The sequence below is a fragment of the Geospiza fortis genome, unplaced genomic scaffold (assembly GCF_000277835.1).
Source record: "Geospiza fortis unplaced genomic scaffold, GeoFor_1.0 scaffold237, whole genome shotgun sequence".
NCBI classification, from domain to species: domain Eukaryota; kingdom Metazoa; phylum Chordata; class Aves; order Passeriformes; family Thraupidae; genus Geospiza; species Geospiza fortis.
The window spans coordinates 5,090,304-5,105,837 of NW_005054319.1; the positions used below are offsets into that span (position 1 = coordinate 5,090,304).

General features: G+C 47.1%; 1 protein-coding gene across 1 annotated transcript in view; it reads left to right on the top strand.

Annotated features, from left to right (window-relative positions):
- SYT17 (synaptotagmin 17) overlaps positions 1–15,534 on the top strand; it is a 38,445-nt gene that overhangs the window by 8,504 nt on the left and 14,407 nt on the right. Inside the window, exons 4-6 of the mRNA XM_014306783.2 lie at positions 4,905–5,053; positions 5,458–6,077; positions 15,074–15,194. Coding sequence (XP_014162258.1) covers positions 4,905–5,053; positions 5,458–6,077; positions 15,074–15,194 — 890 coding nt within the window. The remainder of the gene's footprint in view (positions 1–4,904; positions 5,054–5,457; positions 6,078–15,073; positions 15,195–15,534) is intronic.

Genomic DNA, 15,534 nt, shown 5'->3' on the forward strand with positions numbered 1-15,534 from the left:
GACTTGATCTCCTGAGTCACTATAGTACTCATCAGAATTTCTTCTCAAATCATTAATGAACCACAGCACCAGGTCTTATCTGGAGCTTTGATTGGTGTGTTTGCAAATCCACTACAAAGGAAGTCAGTGAAGTCTTCCCTCTTTTACTCCCTCTCAGTCAGGAGTCTGCAGCACAGAGGTGACCCTGTGGAGGCAGCAGGGAAACCAGGAAGGGAGCAGAGCTCTCTGGTGTTTAGTGGCTGTTTTGTCAGCTGGGCTGGGCTTTGTGGAGCAGACCCTTTGATGGACACTGCTTCAGCATGTCCAGAACTTGGGGCACAGGAGAGGCCTGCTCAGTGCATCCTGTGATGGTACCTGGGCACTGAGGCACTCAGGTAATTTTATCTTCTCCTGTGAGTCTGTGCTGTGTCAGCTCTGAAAGGGTCATGTCTTGGTGATGCATGAAATAAATCTTCTCATGTTTAAATCTCAGTCTTGTCCACATACTCTTTTGAATTCAGGTAGAACAGGGTGGTAATTAATACTGAAGCAATAAAAATAGAGCTGTTCAGGATGTGTTAGAGTGGTTTTTAGATGTGGAGCAGCATATTTAAGAGTCTGATATATGCTCAGAAACTGATTCACCTGCAATTAATGGGGAATGGAAACAAAATCAATGCTAAATAGGAGAGCATCACGCACAGGAGAGCACAGTGATGAGGCTGCAGTATTGGACGTGGAGAGATTGGTGCAGGAGCAATTACATCTTGGGAACAAGGAGCTGGGCTTGTGGGGACAGGGTGATTCAGAGCTTATCTGCTGTGCTGAGCAGCAGAAGGGACATCCTGTGTGTTTTGGGGTGTGGAGTGATTGTACCAGGGTGAAGTTTTTGGCTCTTGGATTCTTCTGTCTGGCTAAAGGGCTGATGTGAGTGCTGGAGCCCTGTTCTTATCATCTCAAATCTCAGCTTCATGGTGGCTTTGCAGATGAGTTGGACTTTGCCATGGGCAGAGAACATGGAGACCTTTGGACTCATAAAATGCTCTCTGCAGCCGGTATTGTTTCTCCCTGGTCCTGCTCCATCTGAGAGCCCCTACAATAACTTCATGGAATGGCCATAAGCAGAGGACAGCACTCTTTGGTGAAAAACAACCCAGTTCTTCAACCCTGTTGCACTTTCAGCTTCACCCACAGATGCTCACGCCCTGTGAAGGGTCCCTGTGACCTCAGCCCAGGCCATGTTCCCATCTTTCCATCCAGCTCTGGGTGATTTGGTGCAATTGGGGTCTCCCTGTTCTGCTCCATGCTGAGAGGAGGTGAATTCCCAGAGCTGAAGCCTGACAGGGGCAGCAGGCACCAAAGAGGAGGGCACAGGACAGGAGACCTGGGTGCTGCCATGCCCCAGGGTCACTGCAGTCACCACTCCTGTGACACCCCTGCTCACCTGTGATCTCTGAGGGTGCCTGTGGCACACAGTGGTGGATCAGCTGCAGATGAGGCTTTGCTTGCTTGAAGATGCTGTGGGCTCCTCTTGAGCAGGTGTGGACCCAGAGTGGTGCCAGGCAAGGTGATGGTGCCCTGTGCTTCCAGGGTGGCTTTGCTGGGAAATGGTGAGGGAGCACAAAAACCACTTAAGTGGGGAGGACAAAGGGAGAGAGGAGATAGGTCCTCTGCTTCTCCCTAAGATGTGATTGAGAGGAGAAGGGGAGAAAATGAGCCTGTAGAGGAACAAGGGTCTGGAAGGTAAAGAGGAAAAGAAAGTAAAAGGCAGGAGCCAGATTTGGTATATTTTGTTTGTTGGCAAATAGGAGACCCAAGCTTTTTGTGTGCATGTTTAAGGTGGAAATGACCCCATGTTGACTCAGAATTCAGAAACCAAAGAAGAATTCTGTTTTCACTGTGTTGATCTTATATTTTTATATCTCTATATGCATTTTTGCATGTAGGGAATGATCTCTGGAGTTAGATGGGTTAGTTACTCAGAGTAAGAATTTGGACTTGTTCTTAGAATAAGGTTTTTAATGTTTTTAATACACAGATATATGTGTATACCAGTTGAATCCCTCATTCTTTTTCCTTTCCTCTCTTATTTTTGGAGAGGGGGATTTTGTATTTAGTGGAAGCCCCTACAAGGAAAAACAGGTTTGACGTCACCTTATTTTTCATTTAGATGCATGCTTTGAATTTGGGAACAAATCAATTTATTGTATTCCTTGCTTGCAGCCTGGAACTGTTTTAAAAATAGATCTACGTTTTCAGCTGAGGTCTTTCCATCTTGCCTATTCTTCATGGGCCTGAGACACTGGTGTGATGCAGAATGCAATTGGTGCCTTCTTCACCTTGTGTGTAAAAGGCAATTTGTGCCTTCCTCACCTTCCTACCCACTCCCTAGGGGAAAACTGTTTTTATGGTCCTCATTGGTGAATGAGCAAACATATAAATGCCTGTGGTTAATGACCCATCCTTTCTATTTTGGCCCCAGGTTTTCCCTTTGGCAGCTCTGAGACACTTCATTGTCCTGGAAATTCAGGAGTGGACAATAAAGCTGCAAGTTTAAGCCCCTCCTCTTGGGAGAATATGGATTTTTCTCACTTTCTGAATTTTTTGCAGTGGCAACTTAGGGGGGGAAAAATTCTTGCAATGAGTCCAGTTGCAATGACCTGAGTGCATGGTGACTTTTGTTATTTCATGAGGAACACTTCCACCCTGGTCCTTGCAGAAATGGCCTGGGAATGAGGGTGGATGTTTGAGCTGCTTGTTATGGAATATTCTACACAAACCCCAAAGATAAACAGTGCACACTGTGAGACTGAATTGAAATCAGGACACGACTCCTCTTTCCAAAGGTTCAGATTAAACAGAAACAGAGCTGCTTTAACCAGAGCCAAAGTTTATTTGAGGAAAAATTATTGTGGCTCAGCAGCAATTTCCTTACTAAAGGTCATCTGTATGTTATTAACTCACTATTACGTTTACCCATTGTAGAACATCCCTAATGCCTCTCTTCCTGATTCCCTTTTCACCCTGCCTTGCTCTGTGCATTTGCTTCTCAAACACAAGCATATCCAAATGCCACCTGTGATTGTGGGGACCTGCATTTAGGCATGAAAAAGCTATTTGTATTCCAAGTACTGATTATTTATCAAACTATATGGTTTGGACTGCCTTTAATGGGCTGCAGAGCTGTGCAAATATTGTACACCCCTTTTAGCAGAGGGCTCGGTTTTGATTATTCACAGATTTTTTTTTTTTTTTAGTGTGGATGAGTTGTGTGAGTCTGACTTGGTGAAATTTGCATGAGCCTGCTGTGAACTTTGTGGCTTGGATAAGAATTTCCAGTTGGTTTTGGGGGTTGGTTTGTTTTCTTAATGCACGTTGGGCTTTTATGCAAGTTTACTGCTTTCAGCAGAATATATCAATTGCTCTGCTCCAGTCATTGGTTACTAATGAAAATGATTCAATATATTTCATTTATACCCAGCTGAGCTGTGCACATAGAAAGGGTGGCTTGGAAGCAAAATTCACACAGAATTCCCCTTTGCTTTGCTCATTCTGTGCTGATGCTTTCCTTGTGATCTGCTGCTGTTTTCTGTCTGGGGGCCTGGCTGTTCTGCAGGATGCACCACACGTCATGGAGCCATTGTGTGATTCCATTTCCATCAGCAGCACTCCCCTCTGAGCACACAGCTGCAGACTTTACCTCCTGCAGTTGTCACTGTCTGCTCCTGCCCTGCTTTCTGTCAAAGCTGGGAGATCCTCACTTCTTTCAGGAGTTTTTTTGCAGCTGGGACGTGTTGGGGTTTTTAACCAGAATGTTGTTTTAGATAAAAACAACCTGTCTGTACATGTAACTCCCCTTTCAGTTTGTTTAAATGTATATATGTGGACTTCTCTTTGATGCCAGCCTTCTGTGGAGTCTTCTCCAAGATGCTACAAAACTTTCTTTGTCATTTAGATCCTGCCAAAGTCCCTGCTCCCACCAACATCCCTGGGCAGTACAATTATTGTCTGCTGAGAACCACATCTGGTTTATAGAAGTGGATAAAAAGCAGCCAAATATTTAAAAAGGCATAAATAGCAAATAAATAAATAGCAAATAATGAATTGTGTCTGTAAGATCAAGTTTTGAAGCTGGCAAACCTGCAATGTTTTACCAGGAGGTGTGTGGTAGGTTTGGGATCTCTGAGCATGGTGATTTTCTGTGCTGGCTCCTTCCTAGTGAAGTCTGTGCTTCCAAAGTGTAGCTGTGAATTACAGCAGGAAGCTACTGTTTGAGGTTTGTGGGGTTTTGGTTTGATTTTTTCTTTCCTTAGAGAGAAGTATAATATTGTGGGGGGATAGAATGTAAGAAAATAAAGACAGTGCAGAAGGTAAGAGATATGTAGAAGATAATGCAGAAGGTAATCTCACCCCTGAGGAGTTGCAGCTGTACTAATCACCAAAGATTAGGAACAGGCCTGTCCTTTACAGGCCACAGCTGTGTCCAGTGAGGATGAGTGCTGTAAAAGAGTGGGTGAGCTGGGTGAGGAGAGAGCTGGAGTTTGTGGGCTGTGCTCTGAGGAAGAAGGAGTCAGTGCTGTGAGGAGCTGCCTATGAGAAATCCCCAAGAAGGTATGGGAGCTTTGCAATAAGATGACAGCATAATATTTCCGATGAGCATCTGAGTTATATGTGCCTCAGTGGCCTGTGTCACACTGAAATACTGATAAAACTGTTTAAAAGACAGGCAGAAAGGTCAAGAATCTGTTTTTTACATGGATCTGAAGTCAGTTGCTCAGCCTTTTGCTTGCCACACTGATCAGGAGATACCCCAGAGCATCGAGGGACGAGCACCCCAGACCAGCCCAGAACACCAGAACATGTTGTTATCCTGTATATCCTCCTTGTACTGGCTTGAATCACCCAAAGGTCTCTCATTACAACAGGATAAGCAGCCAAAATGAAGACAAAGATGGAGACTCTGATAATGCAACCAGCGAGCTGCCTCCCACTCTGCAGGATGTTTCCCCTGACAGAAGGCGCTCGTCCTCGGACACGTCTCGCTCCGCTTACAGCCTCACGCGCCGCATCTCAAGTAAGGGCTCCTTCCACCAGCAATGCAATTCTTCTGGGCCAGGAAATCAGACTGTACTGCTTGCTCTCTCATCTCTTGGACAGGGAACCAAGTCAGGTTGAAGGCACATTGGTTGAAAGCTCATCCTGTTTTGCAGGAGAGCAGTGGAAGGGGCCAGCCCTGTTTTTCTTGCTGAAGCACAAGGGGGGTTATTGCATGTGCAGATGGACAGGGAGGGAGGAGTGCAGGCCAGCTTGTGCTTCAGCAAGGCTGTTAATTGTGGGCAGGAAAAGGGGGAAAACCCCACTGTGGAGCCTGTGCTGGCATTGCACAGACACAGAATAGGAGCACCCAAAGCTGATGAGCACCTGTCATTGCTTTATTGCACTTTCTAACAATCATATTTGTGTGTTTCTCTCATTCAGGTCTGGAGTCGAGGAGGCCAAGTTCTCCACTAATTGACATCAAACCCATCGAGTTTGGAATAATTGGAGCTAAGAAAGAAATAGTTCAGCCAACTATCCTGCGGAAAACCTACACCCCAGATGACTATTTTAGAAAATTTGAACCAAGGCTGTACTCTCTTGACTCAAATAGTGATGATATGGACTCCTTGACAGATGAGGAGATCTTGTCCAAGTACCAGCTGGGCATGCTGCATTTTAGCACACAGTATGATCTGCTGCATAATTACCTAATAGTGAGAGTCATTGAGGCTAAAGATCTGCCTCCTCCAATTTCTTATGATGGTTCAAGGCAAGACATGGCTCACTCCAACCCCTATGTGAAGATCTGCCTCCTTCCTGACCAGAAGAACTCCAAGCAGACCGGAGTGAAGCGCAAAACGCAGAACCCGGTGTTTGAGGAGAGGTACACATTTGAAATCCCCTTTTTAGAGGCCCAGAGAAGAACTCTGCTTTTAACTGTAGTGGATTTTGACAAATTCTCACGCCATTGTGTTATTGGCAAAGTGTCAATGCCCTTGAGCGATGTCGACCTTGTGAAAGGTGGACACTGGTGGAAAGCCCTTGTGCCTAGTTCTCAGGTAACAGAATTTATCAGATTATTGCCACAGTTCTTGCTGTTTTGGGGGTTTTTGTGTGTGTGTGGTTCCTTTGCCTATTGGCAAGTAATGCTGTTTCTAATTAGTAATTGTCATCTTGTTAACACAGCATCTGCTGGGTTGGGATTATGTGGGCCTGTGACTGGTTTTATAACTCACAGTGTGAGGTAGAGGAGCTGTCTTTATAGTCACGAGCAAAGATCCTGTGTCAGCTTAAACAAGAACAACTCAAGGCTGCTCTGGAAGTCTGCACCTTTGGGCAGGTGTTTCCTGTCACTGCAGTGACCTGCAGCCCTTCTGAGGAATGCTGTGACATTGTCCCACCCAGGTCATTGCTGTGCTCCGAGGATGTGAGGGGAGCTGCTGGTGCCACTTCAGTAATGATTTGATTCAATAAAACATGTAGAAGATGAAATCCATCCAGACCTGTGCCATAATGCATTAGCAACAATCTGCAAAGGAGTGGTAGACTTGTTTTCATCAGGTCCCTGAAGGAACTAAATTTGCCATAAGTATTTGTCTGATGCAAGTGGAGCGTTGCATGCATTTTGGGCATTTCAGCCAGAAATTCAGTGGGATGGGAAGAGGAGATCAGAGGGTCTGTGTTTTTTCACCTCTGTTCTCAGAAAAGGCTGAGAGAAAAGGTTCAGTGGAAGATCTGAGCTTTGCAGCCAGGAACAGTGGTTACCCTCCAACTTTGCCACTAGTGGTATCACCCACGTAGCTGAGGCACAGAGCCCTATGAAAAACCAAGAGAAGAACATAATGTGAACAGCATCTCAAGCGTTGTACTAAGGACAGGAAGATTGGTGTAACAAACTTGCCTCTCCCCATTCTTTCCCAGCTCACATATTGTAATTTCCAAGGCGTCTCTGCTGAATTAAACGCTGTTGGATGGTTCACTTTTTCTTTGATTTTTAGGTGCTCGCAGAAGAGGGCTATAGCCAGAGATTCTGGATGAAAAAAGCAGTAAATCATTGGCCTCACTGCTGTTTTACATTGTGGGCTCAAGAGTCTGATTTGGAGTGGAAATTTCTGATCAGACACTCGTGGAAGGGGAATAGCCCCGGCAGTGTTTGGAATTGAAGCCGGCTGGGGCTGGAGAGGGGCTGGGAGCACTTTCCTTTTCTGCTCAGACCTGCTGCACTGTACAAAGGGGAGGAGGATCAGGGCCCCAGGTAACTGCAGGAGAGCCAGCTGATTTCCTGAGGCAGGAGTGTTGAGGGATTAGCCTCAACAATGCTCAGGCAAGGAAGGAAAGTTTTGCAAGTCGTGCACAAGTCAAAATCATGGAGTCCCTGAATGTGTGTTCTATGTAGGGCATGTCTTTGCATCCCATTGTCCTGCTGTGATTCCCACCATGCAATTTTGCTTCTCCCCCTGCTCCCTACTTTTGCATGATAAATACTTCTCTGTATTTTGCATCTCTTTATGAGTAACATGGACTCATTCCACAGCTAATACAGACCTTGATTAGAAAAGATCATCTCTGCCTTCATGTGCCAAGCTCGGAGCCAGCTCTTCCTTTCCCCCTCTCCAAAGTTTCATTGAAAGCTGCTGCTGTTTTCAGCAGTGCTGTCTGCTTCACCAGCATTCAAGATAAATTATTTATGCAGAAGTTGGCATTTCTGATATTTATAAAAGGAAAGAGAAAGACAAAACTCCGTTTGAATGCACAGGCTTAAAAGCCTTTTGCATTCGTCCCCTTGCTCGTATATGGAAGAACTTAGGCAAAAATTCCTCCACACTTTGATCAGTAAAGTGGTCCTTTCATACCTTTTTGCTGATTTTACCTCTGCTGGCAGACTGCAACTGTAAAAGGATCAACGGTGCTTATACAGGACATCCAGGGATGATGTTTGGCATCATCTTCCCATATTTTCTCAATGATAAAATTTTTAAAGTTCCTTGAATAAGGCACGTTTCATCCTAGTGGTGATTAAATTAATTGATCAAAGGGTTAAGATAAATCTTGGGAGAAGTAAAACAATAAAGCTTATTGCTTTGAAAAAATACATTTTAATGTTTTTCAGTAACAGTGATGTTTGTGCTAGAAATTTCTGAGGGATTTTTTAATACTAGTTGGAACCTTCTGCCTGTGGAATGATAGATTTGACATGCTGACAATTTTTTTTATACTTCTCACTTTTTTACTTGATTAGCTGAGGGACAGACAGCCTTTATCAGTTTCTTGTTGGATTGAACCTGAGCCTGCTGAAGTGTGCTTTGTGTTGAGAGATGCTGATAGGCAGGGACAGAAATAAATATCTATGTGCAGTTGCATTTTATTTGGCAGAAGGCATCCTTGGATCCTGGAGAGCACCACAAACAAACCACTGTGGTGCAGTTCTGATCTCCAGTCAGGAAAATTTGCCAGTCTGGGGCTGTGGCACGGAGCAGCAGCTGGCAGCACCCCCACAGCCCCACAGGAGAAAAGGCTGAAGCAGGTGCTTGGAAAAGAGTAACAGGAGGGAGAGAAACACACACAGTCATAGACGTGATATGTGAAGATGAAAGACGCAAAATACATGAATTTTGTTTTTTTATAGAATTTACAGACAGAAACATCATGAGCTGGAGAGAGATGGAGGAAAGTGAATCCAGATGGCAGGAGCTCTGGAGAAGTTTTCTCTTCATACTGGTGGGAGTGGGAGGGTGGCAGGCACTGTGAAAGAGCAGAGAAAGTGGCCAAATGACACGAGCTAAGATGAACATCTGCTTTGCACTTGCTGTCTCCACCTGGGAGCCATTGACACAGAGTGTGCTGATAAAGGCAGGTGCCAGATCCTTGTCCCACCATCACACTGATCTCCCTCCTCCCAGAGCTGGAACCTGCCTTACTACAGGGCTGTGCCAGCACCTGTGAGCTGCAAAGCTGGGGAAAGCCAGGAATCTTTTGGTGCGTGCAGTGTCAGCAGGGACAGTGAGCTTCTCCCAGGTGGGCATGGTCCAGCTTCTGCAGCCAACAACTCTTGGTTCCTCTGGGAGCTGGACCAAGATCAGCTCCTGAGGCCTGTGGATGGGATGTACAGCTCCTCACTGTTGGAGGAGTATCTCCATCACCAGCTCATGGAGCTGCTGAGAGTGACAAGCAGAGCATTTCCTTGGTGTGAGGAGGTGCTGAGCAGCACTGTCCTGCAGTGGGTGCCCAGAGAACCCGAGTGCAGCTGAGCTGAGCTGTCCCCTCAGCCAGAGCTACAAACTGCTGGGAGCCAAGCCCTGGGCAGGAGGTTGTGCCTGCACAGAAACACTTTCTGAGCTTGGGTCTGTGTTTGGTGTTTAGGGGGATTGTGTCATTCATGTTCTCTGAAAAATCCCTTTGCCCAGGATTTTTCTCCTGGGAAGCTGTGAAGCCTCAGAGAAAAGGGAAACAACTGTTATCTCATTTGCTTCTCCTATGTTTTGCTCATGTGTGGAATGTGTTAGGAGATTGTTTACCCACAGGTGATTGTTCCATTGGATTCTGGTATGAGTTGTTTTGACCCAATGACCAATCAGGGCCACGTTGTGTCGAGGCTCTGGAAAGAGTCATGAGTTTTCATTATAATCTTTTTAGCATTTTAGTAAGTATCCTTTCTGTATTCTTTAGTATAGTTTAGTACCCTTTAATATAGTACCCTTTAGTATAGTATAAAATAATAAATTAGCCTTCTGAGAACATGGAGTCAGATTCATCATTCCTCCCTTCGTCTGGGGGCAACCCAAATATAAGAGGGGATTGAGCCCAAAGAGAGACAGGGAGCTGCTGCCTGATGCATCATCAGAGCCAGCAGCTGAGCAGAAGGACTTCTTGTGGAAAATGTCAGTGCAGGTATTGCCAAATCCTTTATCCTTGGTAGTTCTGGGAGGTTTTCTCTTGCAGGGTAATTATTGCTTTTCTAAAATGCAGTAGCTGCTCATGGAAAGGCTCTTGAGTCCAGTCCCCATAGGAACACTCTGCACTCCTTAAATATCCCCTGAAATGTGTGTGGCTTTGCTTAATTGCCATGAATGAAGTTGGCAGGCCTCGCTGAGCTGGGCTCACATTCGCATTTTTCGCCGCTGAAAAGAATTCTGAAGCACATGTTCAAGACCCCAACTTTTATTGACATATGATTCATTTCTCTTTTGGCAGATTTGAGTGGGCAGGAATAAATGTTTTAGACCAGCAGTAATGAGAGTTTGGAGCTCATTCTGCAAAAGGGAAAAAAAAGCGCCTAGTTATGGTGGGAAAATAGCATGAAGTTCCTTCTTCCCTCAAATTAAGCCATTTTTGTAGTAGAGGGAGTGTGTATTGGACTTGCTTTTTTAACGTCATACTATGAGTGCACTGGAATGACCTGTCAGTTCTGATGTTCAGGATGGTACAAGGTGGTTGCATGGGGCCATGTTTGCTCATCAGCTGGATGGTAAAATCACCCTGGAAGTTTTCCTGTGGCCAGTGGAGGAGATGCTCTGGGCAAAGCCTGGCAGAGGGCAGGGTACCCCCACCTTGCAGGTCACTGGAGTTAGGTCACTGTGATGGATGCTTGTCCATCATGATAACAACATTTTTAGCTTTTAACCTGTGGTTTGTTTTCATATTTTGGCTTGTGTTGTTCTATCTTCTTTTATTTCACTCTGTATGTTTGTTTTTCCTTAGCTCCATTTCAGTGGAAATTGAACTTTTTTTCCCTTTACTTTTTGAGTCTGTAAAGCTCCGGCATTGAAAATTTTTCGTCTTGACTGTTCTCTCTTTATCCTTCTCTGTATTCCTGGTCACCTTACCCTTTCCCCTCCATGCTGTTTGCTCCTTGCCCTTCCTGCAGAGAGCTGGGCTGCTGGGGGTGTGTTTGTGGAAGAGGAACAGAGAGGAGAGGCTGGTGGGGTCCAGGAGCAGGACCTCTCCATTGCAGATCTTCTTCCCAAAGCTCTTTGCACAATAGAGGCTTTCTCATGGCAAAGACAATTTGGCTTTAGAAAGGATTTTGTGGCGCTCTTCATCCTACATCCAGTTGGTGCCAGTTATGTAGGAAACACTGCTCCTATTCATTGGTAAGTATATTTTTTTTCTCAGGTTTTGGTCCTTAATGGCTCAACCTTCCCCAAACAATGGCTGTGTCACAGGATGCTGTAGAAAACCTGTTAGAGCAAACTGTTCTAAACCATCAGTTTCCTTATGTGCCTGGAGGTACCAACACAGATCACCTTGAGGAGGAAAATCAATCTGAAACTTCATTAGGAGCGATGCATGGGTGTCAGTGCTGATGCAATGTGCTCTGGCTCCTGTTGGGAAGGGTTTCAGCTGCAGAATTTTGCTGGTGGTATAGCAATGCACAGGGAACAGTCTGGGGGGCTGTGAGGAAGGAATTAACCTGGTCCAAACAAGATGTGCATTAATTAAAAGCTCATCTTCCTTTGGGGGAGCATCTTTGTGTTTCAGAGATGACAGAAAAGAACAGAAAAATTTCTGGTTCAAAACTTCTGGGTTCAGCCCAGGCAGTAACTGGAGAAGGTTCTGGATCATGGGCGAGCCCGAGGCTGCAAATCCAACCTGGCAGTGTAATACAGCCAGGAGTGAAATGTTAATCAGAGCTGCAGGAGAGTCTCAGACATCCCAGACTCGGTGTCACTCCGGCATCTCATCAAACAGGAAATTGCTTTTCCAGGGTCATCTGGGATCTCGCAGGAACCCGCTCGTCATCAGCATAACAATGGCAGCTGAAATGATGCCTTAGCAGAGAGGGGCACCTCTGCACAGCAAAACACCCAAGGCAAAACCGACAGCTCTGTAGTTTCCTGATGGAGAGACCTGGGAAACACAAAACGCAGGCACTTCCTTGCCCTTGGTGAGCGGTGTGCCCATGGCAGCGCTTGTGCCTGAATCCATCCCCTCCTCTCAGCTCAGCCCCTGCAGGAGCCGGGGCTCTGGGGCTGCCCCGGGCACAGAACAAGGGTGGTGATGTTTGTTCTGTGTCCCACGGATGTCCCTGAGCACGGGCTGGGCTCTGGCAGCACGGAGTGTTCCCAAGCCGGGTGACAAGGCTGCCACAGCACCACAGGGAGCCATGGAATTGTTGGGAAAGGCTCAGGGAGCTGGAACCTCCTACCTGGACCTCCCTGTGCCTCCTGCTCCTTGGGGCACCCGGGAATTCTCTGCTTGGTCACTAATCGCAGCAGTGACTGGAGCACGGTGGGGACAGTGCCAGCCTTGGTGACAGCAGCCACTGATTCCCTCTCCTGTGGCTGACATCCCCCAGGCCCTGGGGCAGCGTTTGGAGCATGTTTCCCAGGTCCTGTGGCCGGGCTGGAAGTGATGCATTTATAACAGCAGAGGCATTGGCTGCTGGCACCGAGAGCCTGGGAAAGGCTGAGTCACCTGCCCGGCGAGGGGAGATCTCTGAGATCTGGGCTTCTTTTTGGAGACCCCCCCCTTTTGGAGACCCCCTTTCTGGTGCTGCTGCTGCTCCTCCCTGCTGGCTCTGAGCTCACCCATCCTGCCCTGGCCTTTGGGCAGGGGCTCTTTGTTCCTCCCCTCACAATAATTAACACAAATGTGGGCACTCTTGGAGAGCATCAGAAAGTGCTGTTGAGATTTGTGAGATGAGGTTTGATCTGAGGCTGATTGAAGCTGCTCATAGTCTGCCTGCTGTCTTTGGTGGATCACAGAATATAACATTTTATATCTCTCCTTATTCAATTTTAAGCCTAGATAGCCAAAAGGATTTTTCTAGAGGTGCTGAAATCCCTGTTAGGTTAGGTGCTACAGAGAATTAGGTCCTGCCCTTAGCTGTGGAAGGCTTGGTGGGTTGGGCAGCAGTGTGTTGGTTGCACTGAGGGGCTCCTTCCATCATCTCTGCAGGGCTGATGGGACATGGTTCTGCTGCCAGTGCCCAGGTGGGTGTTACAGATCCAGCCGGGCACTGCCAGTGTACATCATCAGGCTTTTTTTTTTTTTTGGTAAATGGATCAGAAATGCAAATGAATTGGAAGCAGGGAGCTCTGCCTTCCCTTGCTGAGCTCCATGGCTCCTCTCTGGCCCAGGGAAATGCCTGCAGCTCTTGGATAAGGTCAACAGGTTCCATCAATGGACAGCTCCACTAGTAATTATCCCAAATCTTAATGCAGGCTTTCAGCACTCCAAGCCTGAGGTGACTGGAAAGGGCCTCCATCACTGCCCCATGCCAGCCTGCCACCTGGCTGTGCCAGCAGTTTGGTATTTGCAGCTGGAGCTGTTTGTCTCTCCCCAGCAGGTGATAAAATCACTGAGCAGTTTCCTCATTTGCACTTCCAAATGCACCTGGATTTCTAGGAATTTAAGCCTGAATGGAACCTGACCAGCAGTGAATGCAAGCAGGACTGGGTCTGATAAAAATGTTGTTTGTGTGTTATAAAAGATGAGCTGGGGTGGAGGGCTGCCTCATGTGGCTCCTGTTGAGGGTGGTGGTGTGGGCACTGTGATGCTTCCATCTTGTCCTGGTAATAGGATTAAAACTCACTGCCTGTTCTTGATGATAAACATGTCTGCAGGCTGTTCCAGCCACGGACCTGAGAGGAGCATTTTTGGGCAAAATCAAATGTGAGATGATAGCTTAAATCAATTGGATGGTGTTTAAACCACCTGGGAAGTGAGACTCCTGGATCCTTGTGCTGTGCCACCCCAGGGCACCAGGGTGTATGTGGGTATGTGAGTCCTGTGTGTGTGTTGGGGAGTGGCTTTTTGATGAAAAGAACTTAACATCATCTATTGACCAGCACTGTGATGTGGGAGCTGGCCCAGGTTGATGGAGGAGAGGTTCCTTCTGGGTGAGGCAGGAATACTGCAGCAACAGAAGAAAATGCATGTGGTAAATGTGGGTGTGGGTGCTGTGGAGTCACAGTGTGACCCACAGGGTGACTCACAAGCTGCTGTGACAAAAGGAATTTGAGTTAAGAAATCAGATGCTTTTCGTGGCTGGGTTTCCCAGCAGCCCCAGCCTCAGTTTCCCTGAGGCACCGATGTCTGTGCCAGGGGTTGTGCCTCTGTGCTGGCCTATCTGCTGATGTACCTGGTTCTTTGGGTCAGTTCAGGCTGTGGCTGTTCTGAGAGCCTTTTACTTTATGGTCTACCCATAGTCTCTGGTTTCTGTAATCTAATATTTGGGGCATCAGTGAAGACATTTAAGCCTTTTGTTATGATTGCAATACCACTGCAGCTCCTTTTCCTCTTGGAATGGGCTCTGACACCTGCCCTAGGTTGTTTTGGACTGTTTGGGATGAAGCACCAGCTCTGCACTCCTGCATGGCCCTGGCACTGGGCAGTTGGATCAGTTCCTGCCAGGTGTGTTCCCAGCCTCCAGAGTGCTTCAGTGTGTGCATCCTGCATCTGACAGTAGGAGCCTCTCAGAGCCAGGGCATGGCAAGGGGCAGAGGTTATTTTAAACCCTCACATCTGAGGTGCAGTGATGTGAGCTCTCCAGCTCTTTAATTACTAGTTTTAAGCATCCTTAAGGAAGAGGAGAAGGCATGACGGCAGACCAGCAGTGTGGCTGTGGCCATGGGGCAGGCAGGGAGCAGCAAGGGCACAGCCAGGCTGGGCCAAGGGGATCTGAGCTGTGACCCAGGGGTGCTTTAACCAGGGCATGTCTGAGCTCCCCAAGTGCCTGCTGTGGCCATGGGGGCTGGGGAGGAAAGAAGAGAATGTCTCCTCCAGTGGAGGAGACTTTGTAAGACTTGGTAAGGTCAGAACCACCTGGAGCCATTAAAAATGGAGCAGGCAGAAGCTACTGACCTTGTGCCCCTGCCTCCTCTTTGCCTGGCTGCTGGGGAGCTGGTGAAGGATTGGTGATTGGAGAAAGATCTCCTTTTGGGGATAGTTCCTTTCTTGTTTCCACTTAGCACAAGGTACCGACAGATGGTTCTTGGTTGCAGTTCAGAGCGTGACTAAAATTCATTTTTCAGGCACTTAGACAAATGGGATTTATTTAATTTCTTTCCCTCTGAGCTCTGTTCTAAATCTTCACATTCTCTTTTCCCTGCAGAATGAAGTGGAGCTGGGAGAGCTGCTGTTGTCACTCAACTACCTACCAAGTGCAGGAAGGCTGAACGTGGACATCATTAGAGCAAAACAGCTGCTTCAGACAGACATGAGCCAAGGTTCAGGTAAAGGGCAGTGCATTTCTCACATTACTCATGCTCAGATTATATGTGCCTTTAAAGCAGATCAGTGAGGCTGCACTTTGTGGGGGACCCAGGGGGATTTGATGCTCAGTTCCTGTTTATTCAAGGCTCTGGATTCTGAGTCCCTCTTGTATGTATAGACAGCAATAATGAAAGTATTGGAACACGTACTCTGGGGTACAGTGGAGGGTTTGCCAAATTTAAAGTAAAGGCTGAGGTGAGGAGCCAGGAGCTGTGGTGCCTCTGTGCTGTGCTGTGTGTGGCAGCCCCCGGGCAGTGCTGGCCCCCGGGCACTGCTGGGCCCCGGGCAGTGCTGGGCCCC